At 38.6% G+C, this 13,508-nt stretch overlaps 1 protein-coding gene across 1 annotated transcript; it reads right to left on the bottom strand.

The window, feature by feature from the left end:
* Positions 1-3: 3 nt before the first annotated feature.
* LOC131880259 (glutamate receptor ionotropic, delta-2-like) lies at positions 4-5,302 on the bottom strand. Its single transcript, XM_059226845.1, has 6 exons — positions 4,588-5,302; positions 4,278-4,514; positions 3,337-3,554; positions 3,145-3,263; positions 1,707-1,935; positions 4-1,192 (listed from the first exon to the last, which is right to left on the bottom strand). Exons 1-6 carry the CDS (start codon positions 5,251-5,253, stop codon positions 817-819), a joined length of 1,845 nt encoding a protein of 614 aa, XP_059082828.1. The 5' UTR covers positions 5,254-5,302; the 3' UTR covers positions 4-816.
* Positions 5,303-13,508: the final 8,206 nt, after the last annotated feature.

The following is a 13,508-nucleotide window of genomic DNA, read 5'->3' on the forward strand; positions in this document are numbered from 1 at the left end:
CAATGCACGATTTCCAAACAGTAAACCAGTATCGATTCCAAAACATAAGGACGAGATAAAGACGGGAGCCGAGGCGAGAAGAGGAAAACTGTAAAACATGTTTGGGGAGCTTGAGTAGCAAATTCAAATACAGGATTGGTTTGATATCAGGTACAGGGAGGAAAAGAAGTGTGTAGCACCTCAAATATACATATATTTTAACAACAAAATGCAAGTTTTTTGAATTAGCGCCAAATTTGCAGTGACAAGTCAGCTCTAATGAAAAGCTTCGAAGTAATAGTTTGTTCCAAGTACTAACAAAACCTCAATCAATAACGCCCCTAATATTTAGTTTAAATTCAAATCAATGGGATACGATTGGGAAAATACCAATCATCAAATCGATCGCGAAAACGCCAAAAAAAAATATTTACAAATGTTCAAAACATCCAATCATTAGCTCTCAGTCTTGAAGAGATTGCCCGTCTCCTAAAAGCCTTTTTTTAACTTTGGACGTTCTACATACACCATTTAAGGAGAGGCGAGAAGCGAAAAACCAGTCGGCGCCATAAAATTGTCTCCTTAGCAGAAACTGTTATTCTGTGGAAACATTTTTGGTTCAACTAAAACACGTAGTTCAATCACAATCCTCAAGTTTTCCAAATGGGCTGTGAAGTTGCTTAAAAAAACAGTACGTTAAAACAATGTTTGTTTTTAACTGAAAAATGCAAGTGAAAACTACACATTTTTTCGTTTTCGTTGCACAAAACATCATTTCAGCCTCATGAATAAGCACATATTTGGTCAATAAAAACCACATACCTCGCCCCTATCACCCTAAAACCATCTTACCGACCCCAATGATTTTTGTGGACCCACCACAATCGTCTTGGGTATGTTTGCATACAATAGTTCTAAACAAAAGCCAACCAAACTCAATCCAATAAAACAAAGATAAACCAGGTAGGCCGCTTGGAATTCGTTCAGAGTCATGGGCGTGGCCTCGGTGCGGGACAAAACTGAAGCTTTGGTCTGGATTCTGGCCACTAGATCCATTTCGTCATTTAACCACTTGTTGATAAAGCCTCCCTCCTTCAGCTTCTGGATCACTCGACTCATGGGTCTTTTGTAGATGCTATCTTTTTGAACCGCAAACGCTACGCGGTAAGGCGTCAGGCACTCGCTCATGGTGTGGATAATGGTCTCGCCAAAACTGGAAGGTGAATGGTTGTATGTGGAAGAAACCCAATGAAGTATCAATTATCAATCTTCATTTCACTAAAGAGCAAAAGACTTTTGAAATGAGAAAGAGTTTTCGGCTCTAGGTTTCAGGTATAGTTTAAACTTGGGTCAACTTTTAGTAGTTTAGAGAAGTAAAAAGCAGGCATTTTTATTAAGTGATTTGGAGCATTCTAAATCAGGTCATCTGCCAAATATTTGTACGGGAGAGTTTTTGAAAAATTCAAAACAGTATATTTAAAGCTAGGTTTTTCGTTTCAGGAAACCTCTTCCAAACGAATTTTAACTAGAGTGTGGATTTGTTGGTGATGTTTAAGGTATAAACTGTTATTCTAAACAAGCATTGGATTTACGTTTGGTTCCTATAAAGAGTATCTGGATCACTGAAATGCCAAATACTCATTTTTGCGCTGATGAATATTCAGGGGTATTCCTCTTTTAACCTAATTAATAACTCGCCTTTTGACAGAAACTTGCTATGTACGTACTTGTTGGTGAATTGGGATCGAATTTTGTAGAGAGTGTTTTGCAAACTTTCCGCCATGATCACATTCCCTTCACTGAGATTTTTGAAAGCCGCATCAAAATCGTAATGAAATTTGTAGTTCTCCAGTATTTGTCGGGTTATGGGGTCGTCACTTTTAGACAAATCATCCCGGAAGTTCTCGCCAAAACTTATCACTGGTCTCGGATCATCAACGACTTCAGCAATGGTGTCTTCAAAGCAATATCATTTTATTGAATCATTGGACAACGTCAAAGACGCCGTCATCACCAAACAGACACGGCAGGGGTAAAAGACGAAATAGAATAAAGGACCTTATTCAACCCCTTCTTGTGACTAATACTTGGCCAATGTTAAGATCAATCGAGCCTAGGCAGCTAGAGCTTTGAATTTTCAAACTCAATACCAGGGCTGTCCAAAAAATTAAAATGCATTATGTTTCACTTTTACCAATGCTTTTCCATTAACTTGCGCATATTCGTGTTTTTCACCATTTTGGCTCAAAATTCGAGTTTTTCCTAATTTTACTCCTTTTTTATGGCGTAAATATCTTCCTTTTGGGAACTTACTTTCAGTACATGCCCGAAGTATCCAGGGATAGATAGGTTTATTGCCGCTCCTATCATGTGCTTACTTACAAGGGCAGCTCTCTTAATGCACAAATGTTTTGCCAAGACGCAAGTTGCTTTTGTTCAAGGCACTGTAGCATTGTTATGTTATGACGTGCAATGAATAAGATGAAGCTCCAATACCAACTGATTTATTAGACGATGAAAGCAGAGCAACTACGCGGAGTCATGTGCATCGTTGCGGACATGAACGCATAATATAGATACACTACACAACAAGTATTAAAAGTTAATATAGTAACCTTGCATGCTCTTACTTTTTGGCCACATAGCGATTTTTTAGTAAAAAAATAAGGCCTTCTATAATCATTCAATAGAGTAGTGTGCTTTAAGAGAAAGTTTGTCCTTTCTTAGCCCCTACTTTGACATGCTTTTGAATGTTAGCTTAATGTGGCATATTGCTGTTTCATTATTTTGCTACTGGCTCTTTTTAAAAGGGTAAATTGAGCTAAAACTATCTGCATTTTTTGCTCTTTTTTCACTTTTATGATCTTTTTGTATTCTTTAGACAGCCTTGCTCAATACCTACTTAGGCAAATAATTAAAGGAACAACGCAACCTTGGTAAGATCTTAAAAAGGCGGTGTTAGATCAATCAGTTTGTTTCCTCATTGTGCAGATTTTTGACAAAACCTCAAAATTGTCAGGGATTTCTTCGTTACACGATGAGAGTTGGAACGAACAAGCCCTTGGTTATTTGGGTTGAACGTTCCCCATTTTCACTCCTACCGTCTCTGTCCAGTGGTAAGGTCGTCCTTGACTTTATATAAGAAACGTTTATCCAATCATTTACCAATTGGCCGAGGTACAGTAGGAATGGAAAGGTTAGCTACTAGCCCTCCTCGATATCCAATGGTCAAGACGAAAAAGCACAATAGAAATATGGCCAGAAACAGTCTTCCAGCATGAGACCTACAATATCATGGAACTTTCATTGTTTAATGCTCTGTAAATAAAAATGACCGCCCATCAGCCTGTCATTTACTTTATCATCTGAATTTCTGGCAGCGATTCGTCCACCATGGCTCCAATGAGAAAAAACGTCCTTGTTCCATGATTATTGGACTCTAAATGACTCCAGAAGCCATAGAAATACATAAAGATGAGAGCAGCAACCATAGTTCCCAAAGCAGCCACCCAAGTCCACATTTGCAAAGGCAAACCCAAGGCCATCCATTTAGGTAAAGGCTTGGGTTTCATGACCTGTCAGGAAAAAGACGGTATAAATCATGTCAATCACACAGCGCCATATCAAAAATTGGGCATCGTATATACAAATATTTTTATTTTTTGTCGTTGTTTGCTTCCAACTTTGATCCGTAGCGTTAGAATTGTATTATACTGCAAACATTTGTCCCAATTCCGTGTTTAATCAAAGGCAGTGAATTGTTGTATACTCAATGAGCATATATGTTCTTTGGTTGCAAATACCGTGTTGTTTGCTCTGTAAAGATCCTGATGGAGTTTTATGCAAGCTGGTCAATTAGGAAGAAAATTGCGATTCTTACCCGGGAAACGCTACTCAGCTGGATTCTCAGAATAAACATGCTCTACTTGAATAAAATCCTTTTTAGTAGCCAAGTTGACAACCAGAGCAAAGTTTATTCATTGACGCATTCAGTCAAATAATATGGACGAAATTTAGGAGAAGCAAAATGAAAAATTAAGACCATCTGATTTGTAAGCTTTTTCTCCAGTAACGCGCGGGATTCAAACCCCCGCCCTTTTGGGAACCATGTTGTTTCTCTTCCGTGTATATTAGACCTCTCATTGAACGTTGAGGTTAAGAAAACTGCTGACAACCCTATCTTTTAGCAAATGGACAAGTATAGGGGATGTCAAGTGAATGAAATTCATAGAAAAATGTGAGCCGAAATTTCATGTCGTTCATTAATAAATGGACGTCCGTCTTTTGAAAATACTCACATAAAAGCAGAAATAATCGACATCATAGGCATCAGTGAAATCAATCAGTCCAGTTTTTTCGTACAATCTTGGATAAAGGTCCGCCCAGCCAATATCAGCTCGTTCATATTGAAGGTCACCAATGAGTCCGGAAAAATGATTGGGCGGTGTAAAGCGACCCCACATTTCCCCGTCTGTCGGCGGTTCAATGACGTACGAGAAGCCTAATTTTTCTGCCGTGGTTTGGAAAATGGCCACCTTGAAATATCAAAGTAATTGAGGGAAGTTATACTTGCACATGTTCCTTATGACATTTTGAATATCACATTACCTCAAGGCCACTATAGCTACGATTGCCCTTTTCATCCACAGACACAATGGTAAACGGAGCATAATGAAAAGCGGTGGCTCTAACGGATTGACAAGAAATGTCTAGAAACTTTTGAAACACATCTGTACCGTCAAGGACCACTCGTTTCCCGTTATAAACTCCAATCTTAACAAATGGGCTTGGTCCACATAATGATTTGGTGTAAAAACTCCCGTCAGCCAAATCCAAGACGGCCAGATGAGGAACCTTGTCAAAAAATCTGGATCCCATCAGAAGCTTCCTCCACGATCGATTTTGAACCATTATGATGAATTGGGCACTATCTTTATGGAACAGAGAACTGTGGTTTGCCAACGATGCGAGGAATACTTCCAAATCCAACGAGACAAAAACAGCGTGGCAAAATCGCCCTTGGTGACCGTCCATGCGATTTAGGTTCGCTATAGTGATTTTCTTGGATATTGTTTGCATTTGAAATGGCTGGGACTCGTCTTGGATCAAACTGATACAATATGGATCTTGAAAGAGCTCCAGCACAATTTGTGGCTCCATCAACACAACTCCATGAGAAAAATTTGCACTAATGAGAATCAACCAGATCACATTGAATCGCGCCATTGTAGGATTGAGCACAATGGAGCGAAGCCACAGGTTTAAATACCCCATCTTGTTCCCACCGTGGGACAATTTATTTGGCGCTTTGTGATCGGTTCCAAATGCATTTGCGAGATTCCTCCAAACTCTCCTCTTCATATGGAAACGAACATACATTCACATGGAATAAGCTTAACCTTTGATCTTTCTCACGACAAATGGGAAAGGATTCTAAAGCAAAGAAGAACAGTGAAGGCAGACTACCGAAGGGAGAACTGACGATGGCACAGGGATTAGTATATTTGCAGCCATTGCAAATGAAACGTATTTAAGGTCTATTACCATCTTCAGTTCACATTTTGTACATATCCAAATTATTTATGTTGCAGTCCTCAGAATTGCCTTTGAAACTAATCATGAATGTGGTGTACTACAAAACAACATAAAAAGAGCCACTGAATAGTTAAATGATTCGTCCACGTCAACTTTGTTCAGCTCCGTATGATGTCAAACAGAGCACACCTCAACCGCTCTAAGAACTCTAGCTTCACATAGCAAGATCAAGTTTTGATTGAAAGTTGATTACATGAAAAGTTTTAGTTTTTTTTCAAATTTAAAGATCCGCAACTTAAAGGTTTGTACGATAGTATAAAATGGTTCTCTGATGAAACATGGATTCATGGATTGGTTTAGAGCTTCCTGTAAGAAACGGATAGGGCATTTATCTTGTTGGGTCCGAGCCAATTCGAATTCGAACATAAAACTGAATTGTGAAAGTGAATGGCCAGGTTCAATTGCATTTTCTTTCACGAAAAAATATTTTTTTTTAAAATTTCATCCTTTTATGTATTCGCATTTGTTTAACAAATCCAAATGGGAATGAGGACCAAAAGTTATGTTGAAACCTAATTATTCTGAATATTCTGAAACAGAACAAGAATGTTGGAAAAAATTTGCTTGGCAGTGTCCTTCAATTCATACAGGGTATTAATGTTTTTCTTGCATTCCACAATCCCCACTTTTTGGGGAATCAGTAGAGCTTCTTTGAAGTGTTTTGTATTCTGTAAAATTCTTAAGTCACAAAGCCATTCATGATGTATCGATGATTAAATATAGTCCTTAATTATTGAGAATTATTATTATTGATTATCATTGAATTATATAATTTAGAATATCAAACATTCTTAGACATGCAAGACTAAAAAATAAACCTTTTTGGTTGTAGCACTCCAATTATCTTTTAGTATTAACAAGGAAACATGTGCTTTTCTTGATAATTACATTGAAAGTGGATAAAAACTGAATCTTTGAGACCTTAACAATTTCCGTGAAATCTTCATTGATCATTGAGTTGTCAACTGTCGGCAATAGTTTTTGAAAATTGTTGGTTAAACTTAACGAAAATTAAAGTATGATCAACTGTTTCAAAGGAGGGAGGGGTCTTTTGATTATGGAAACGATCTGCATTAGCAAGTATTATTATGCCCAAAAAGGTTGACCTTTTTCTACTTCATTTGACCGTCGGACAAAAAAAAACACGTTGGTAAAAATGGAAGCATGTTGTAAACTGATAACTTGTACCTGATGTAATATCATATGATATTGTAATAAAAGATCACATTATCTGTGAAAGAAGTTACACCAAGAGTTTTAGATGCGATGGGACAATTGAACTCAGAAATGTATATCTTGTCTCAGAGTTAGAAAACTGAAATGACTCTGCAATGAATGCACAAGAGCTTTGTGAGTGTCCCACCCTACTCAACGTTTCAGTTGTACTCAAAACATCATTCATTTTTTTTCTTATTTCATGTCAAATATATCTCATGTTCCATTACTCTATCCTCATCTTTTTCATACCACTTTTTTTTGGTTTGGTTTTTCACGGGCTTTTCAAACCGCTACAGGGAATTTAATCCCCAGTACTATTAAAATGAAAGGTTATAATTCGTCTATTTATAACCTTTCAATCTTTATATGATATTTGGTCTACCAACGAATTTGAGTTGGCAGACCGAGCTAGTCCTTGAATGTAGGGTTGATCTGGAATGCTATCTAAAAATTGGTCAAAGTCTGACTTGAAAGATGCAACCGGATCAACAAGGCCTACGTATTCCTACGAATATTAGAGGGAAGCATATTAAACAATGAAGGAGCCCAAGAATTGTTCGAACTAGCCTGAATTCTCGAGGGCTTGAAGGTGCTCTCAAAATGCACATTAAGCCTCTACGGTCACAAAAATTGACCCTCAATCCTGGGTTAGTACAAAGCTCATGAAAACTTTTGAAGACGTACAGTATCAGATACCTTTCGAAACTGCTCTAAACACTGTGCAGTCCCAACTTTATTAATATCTCCCAATATGAGAACTCTCATTCCAGTCTGAATCTTTTTTTTACATGTTACGTGTGTTATGCCCAAAAAAAAGCATGTCTTTGTTATTCTACCCCTCTTTCTACATGTGTATTTGCAAGATTCAAAAGAAATCAAAATAAAACAATAATAATAAACCTCTCATGGGAATAATTCAACGTGCCTAAAGCGAGATGGGCGTCAACGGGAGAAAGTATTGCACTTTTATTAATGAAACCAAGGCAGCAAGATAGAAATGTCCAATTGTCCATTTTGCAGCAAATCTGGACAGGGATAAAGGATTCAAGATTCTGAAAATGATGGCTTGTTTGGCCACCTTAGATGAAACCAAACAATGTTTAAACAGTAGATTTGGATCTGAGAGACACCCCCATGCCGAACTACTAAAAATGGTCGATTAGCTTTGTCGGAGTAACCCCTCTGGCATGAGTTCTAGAATACAACATCATTACTGGACACAACCGAGCGCCTCAAACACAACAAAGGTATTTATAACGTATGCATATAGCGCACATTATATTCAAAATTCATTGTTTATATTATTTTCTTTTCAATGTTTGTAGGGGCCAATATAAAAAGTTTGTTTTAAAGTGGAGGAGCACTTCCAGGGGTTTGAATGTTAAATGAATACTAGCTAGTGTGAAGAACTACAGTAAGGCAGGATATAGTTAAGGTCGAGGGATCCCTTAGTGACTTATAACATGTCAAATCAGGTGTTCCCCAGGGCTCCAATTTAGGGCCTCTCCTTTTTAACGTCTTCAATGTTCCACTTCAGAAGCTCAGTAGTAAAGTTAGTATCTCCTCTTATGCGGATGATACAAAATCATTGTGTGGTATGAATGGTCAACACTCTATTGAAGAAATCTCGATCCGGAAGTTCGGAAGAGGTCTTGTCCCATAAGCTCGTCCAGCTCCATCTGTAACACCTTTGGGCCTCCAGAGAGAGACGAGTTTGAGCTCTAACTAGCTCGGCTCAATCCCTCAGCCATTTGTTTTTTATTAATCTCCTTTTAAAGGAACTGCTTCTAAGAGTTCGTAATCAGTTCAAGCAACTAAGGGCGGCTTTACACTACGATGGAAAACCAGGATTGAATCCGGTTTGAGGATTGAAGTAGGACTAGTGCTGGGGCGAGTCCAGAAAGAATTCGAGTCTTTTACTGTACTCAAGTTGAACAAAGAGACTCATGTTGATAAATTTAAACCAAAGAATGAGGTTTTTTTCACAAATCCGGACTGGAGCCTATTAGAAAGGACTTGGACTCGAGTTGGACTCGCCACAGCACTAGTCGTGCTTACATACTCAAACCGGATTCAATCCTGGCTGTCCATCGTAATGTAAAGTCGCCCTAATTCTGATAGCTTAGGGCGACCTCTTGTTTGTCAGCCACGAAGACCTTTTTTATTTACTACTCTCTGTTACACGAAGCAAAGACAATTGAAATCGATTGGTTGTCCATTATTCTTGCAACACCCTCGAGGTTATCTTTTAGCCCTACATTGAATAATTGGTCAAGGATCAATATCTAGGAAATGATCGCTGTTTGCACTGACCTTTCCATACTCCACATATTAGGTTAAAATCTTCATATTTCCCATAAAAAACTTCCAAGGTTTGTCGCACCAACTGAAATGACCACGTCTCTGTTTTCTTTTCCTTACTAAATTTTAATCTCAACATTTATTCTCTTGGAGATTGCTTGTTTCAATAATTTAAAGCTGAAGGAAAAAGAAGTCGTGAATATAATTTAGACAGATTTGGAGCACAATTGAAGTCTACTCAATTAATTTGACATAAAAAATGCACACATCCTCGTCAACAATGATAAATATTGTTGTCCAGTTTCTTGAACTGATTATTAACAATCTACGATAACAATATATACCTGTCAAATGGTGTTGATCCTATCTTATAAACAAGTCAAAATTTGAGTATGAGTACTTAAGTTCAAGGACACACTACACAGACAAACTTTCTTCTGACATGTTAAATGACACGTCAAATTGAATTGGGCTTAATACAAAGAACTCATGGCACAAATGTCACTTCATTTGATTAAAAAACAATGAAAGAAGTAACTCAAAAGCCCGAACCCAAATCTGGGCCATTTTCACTCCATTTACTGAAATCAACAAGGCAAAAGTGGTTTCAAGGGTCGTTTAATCAACAATTGTCCAATGTACAGGGGAGGGGCAAAAAGTGCCCCAAATTGTTGATATTGGATTTCACTCATTAAATATTCACCTTTGTTGCACCATTTTACGAAATTGGCACATTGTTGCGTCAAAGGTAGTCGTTTCTAAAACATTTCCGCATCGAGGTAGATTTTTAGAAATTGACGTAATTTCTTGAATTTTGATTATCAAATTTGCCAATGTATTTTGTGAACACGTCCGTTAGTATTTTATAGAGCGACCAGGATTGAGTGCTAGTGGGACAGTACACTGTTTGATGCCTAATTTATAGGGCTTGTGAAGTGAACGCGTTCATGAACAACTGACGTTATTCCATGGAGAAAAATCAAAGGCAACATGCCCAGCCAAACCGCACTGTGCATGCACTGTATAATGATAATGATTGCATTTTACCTGCTTGTCTTGCGTTATTGAGCCATTTTTTAAATGTGAATGTAAATGTCAAGTCAATCAGTTTCACACATGGCGATTTGGGGTCCATTCTGGGTTCAAGGGTTGCCATTCTAGGCAAATATCCACTAGAGACGCAGGGTTTGGGTGGGTGAGGGAGACCTGGGATCGAATTGAAAGTGCCTTTACCAATTAACACCAAACATGTTCATTTTGTTGGGTTTTGTAGCACAGCTCAATCAAAATTATTCAATGATTGAAAATTCAATGGGCGGATGGCGTGAGTGACTGTGATGTTTGATTTAGTTCACCCTCCCCAAAATGCCCAAAATCAGTGTCCCGGACCGCTTTTTTCAATGACTATCCTTCACTTGACATGTCCTTTATTTTTGAAGCCTGCACCATTAAATATTACTGGTTTCAGATTGATTGAACATCTGTTTAACACCATTGGTACAAGTGTAATTCTGTGTAAACAAAATCAGTCGCAGAAGATGGATGCAAAGGAAGTAGTTCTTGAACTTAATCAAGCATGATAGAGACCACGGTATTGCTAAAATATGTAAAAAAAACTCGTTTCGGCCCAAACTTGTCCAAACAGCCGCAACCCGGCCAAACGGCCCATTTCGGTTTTTTATTGCCAGCGGTAAGAAAAGAATGGAAATTCCTAAACCTCCAAATTCATCCCTCATTGGATGAAATCTTGGAAGCATCTTTATGTGATTGGGTCAGATGAGATGGTTCTTAAAAGTAAAGTCGTTTCCAATGCTCCCAATGACCAAGTTTTGGGCAAAAAACTGGAAACCATTCCAAAAACCAGAGGACATTATTATTTTGGCGCCAAAAACTAGCCTCTGTCATGGTGTGGGCTGAAGTGACATCCAATGGCCTCAAACCGGCCCTCATCTTCATACCTGAGGGTGTGAAGGTCAGAAGATCACCGAAAGGGTCCCAAGCCTAACATGTTAACGTGACTAACAGGAAACATTTTTGGCATTCTTCCTCTCCAGACCTCAACGTCATGGACTTTTTCATGGAGCCCATTCTTGAGATGAAGATCGGGGTCAAATCGTCCTCAGTGTCAGTCCCCTCAAACAAGAGTTAGTTGCTGATTGGGCCGACCTCAATTCTAGTATCATCCATCCATCTTGCCGTTCAGTTAATGGAAGACTTGATGCGGTTGCAAGAGTCAGCAGAGGTTATTGATAATGTTTTCAAAAGCTTTTCCTTTACAAGGACCGCTTTTCAGCGGTATGAAGTTCCCTCTCCAGCACGCAGAGGGAACCAAACGCCACCATTAAAAATCTTAATTCATGGCTCTGTGCTCACAAGTGGCCGGAATCTAAGTTTCCAGCCACTCGTGAAGAAAATAGACATTCTCTAACGTCAAATTTGGCTTCTAGTGGTTTCGTGGGAAATTCGGAAATTCATACCTTGAAAACAGGTTCTTGTAAAAGAAAACTGGGTATTCAATAACGGCGGTGTTCTTTGCATGCAGTTTATTCAAGCTCAGATGTCAAAAAGTCAATCGGTCAAAACTTAAATTGCATTTGCCATTTCATCATTCCCTCCCGTGTGAAGAGAAGCTCGGGCATGCCTTCCCTCTTTTATTCAAACTCGTGGGCATGAAATGGGCGAACGCATACAAGGTGTCTTGACCTTGTCGACCTTCTTCAAGCCTCACTTTTATGAACTCCACGCAAACAATGTCCCCGCAATTGAATAAATAGCTATTTTTAAACATTTGTGTTTGCTTATCAAATTTGAAATTCATACAATGTTATAACATTCTTAATTTTGATGATACATGAAGTTGAAGCTGTCCTGATTATTCGTGGTTGCCCTGTACAAATCACCAGTTGTAATGATGAAAACCGCGCCAAGATTTAGAAGCAAAAGGGCTTGTTTAGTGAAGGAACAACATTAAAGAATAAAACGAAGAAGGCACTCTGAACTTGGATATTGAGAATAGACAAATATTACAACCAACTCACACCGAGTTTCAATAATTGGTAAATTGTGTTCCAAGATTTTGAAAGCTCTCATATTTGGTTTAGGTCTGACAAGACACTACTTTCCTGACTCGAATGACTCTACTATGACTTTCCAGTAATGCCGTACTCATTACCATCACTCAGACCTGTCGGTAATGAGGTACCAACACGAGGTAACGTGAATGTATACTTTCAACTGTGACTAGGTAAAATATTCATTTTTATCGATTCTAGATGCCTTCCTTCACTTTCGTCCAAATTGACGCCAAAATACAAGTTAATAGTCCTTTAAATATTGTTATAGTAGTTGGTTCAAGCAAAATGTAACAAAAACTATCTATGAGTATTGTGATGCCTACATATATGAATGTATTTTTGGGGATTCCTTTGTATGGGTACAAGAAGTTTAGTCATGCTCCAGGTTTCCCATAAGCCTCTTGGCTTTTTTTCATGGGTACCCAACCCCATTTAAGGTTCCTGAATTTCATCAGATCTGTGCGAGTGTCCATACCGGGATTTACGGCACTCTGCCAAGGCACCAATCCCTGTGATGGAAATCCTTCGAAGTGTACCCTTAGAACGGTTACAAAACCTGCAGCCTAAAACATTGCATTCGATTTGGTAGCGAGAGATGACTAAGTCTGTCAGACAAGAGGTCTATCGTTTTAAAACGATGCTAAAATCGATAGCAATTTTTATTTCAATAAAGAACTCACTTAAGGAAACGCAAACCCAGGGAGTCGCTGACCCCAACAGCTCCCTTTTTCTCCTTGTTTCTATGGGGACGTTTAGGCAAGCTCTGGCAGGTTCGTTTGTTTGCTGGTACCAGAGTCAGTGATGCAAGTTTGGGGCTTCAAACACGTTTTTTTAGAAGCTAACCCTTCTTTCCCATTGCTATATGAGGAAAGGTCAGCTTCGTTAAGACCAGTTTGAAACGCCAATTTTTCATCACTGGCATTGGCAGGCAAGTTTGTTTGCTGGTACCAGCGCTTGCCTAAATGTCCGAATAGGTGTTCAAGATTAGGGTGAGTTTTTCGTTTAAGGACTTATACATAAACTGTAGGCGATGAATCGTGACTGCATCTGCTACATTCAACATGTTAAATCTTTTAAAAACTGCGTTGGTATAGCTTATACCAACTTGATATAGTCGATAGCTTGTCCTAGAGGGCTTGTAACTTGCCCCGTCTATCCGCTTGACTGACCTCTCTTGTAACAGAAAGAGATTGGGAAAGGACGGTGATCCTCCATAGTACTCTACTCCATAATCCAACCGGCTCCTTATCAATTCGTTTACAGAAATAGCTTTAGGTTTGAGGGAATCGAGTGCTTCGCGAGAAAAAAAGTGAATAAAACCTCTCTGACGTTATTTCCTAG

This window comes from Tigriopus californicus, chromosome 5 (genome assembly GCF_007210705.1).
Source record: "Tigriopus californicus strain San Diego chromosome 5, Tcal_SD_v2.1, whole genome shotgun sequence".
In the NCBI taxonomy this organism is placed as follows: domain Eukaryota; kingdom Metazoa; phylum Arthropoda; class Copepoda; order Harpacticoida; family Harpacticidae; genus Tigriopus; species Tigriopus californicus.

Bases quoted from the DNA above. Each gene is read 5' to 3' on its own strand.
- LOC131880259 (XM_059226845.1), bottom strand. From the start codon at position 5,253: ATGGGGTATTTAAACCTGTGGCTTCGCTCCATTGTGCTCAATCCTACA. The intron at 1,936-3,144 runs GTAAATGATTGG...ATTGCTTTGAAG, and splicing joins TACTGTACCTCGGCCAATTG to ACACCATTGCTGAAGTCGTT. The intron at 1,193-1,706 runs GTACGTACATAG...TTCACCTTCCAG, and splicing joins CGATCCCAATTCACCAACAA to TTTTGGCGAGACCATTATCC.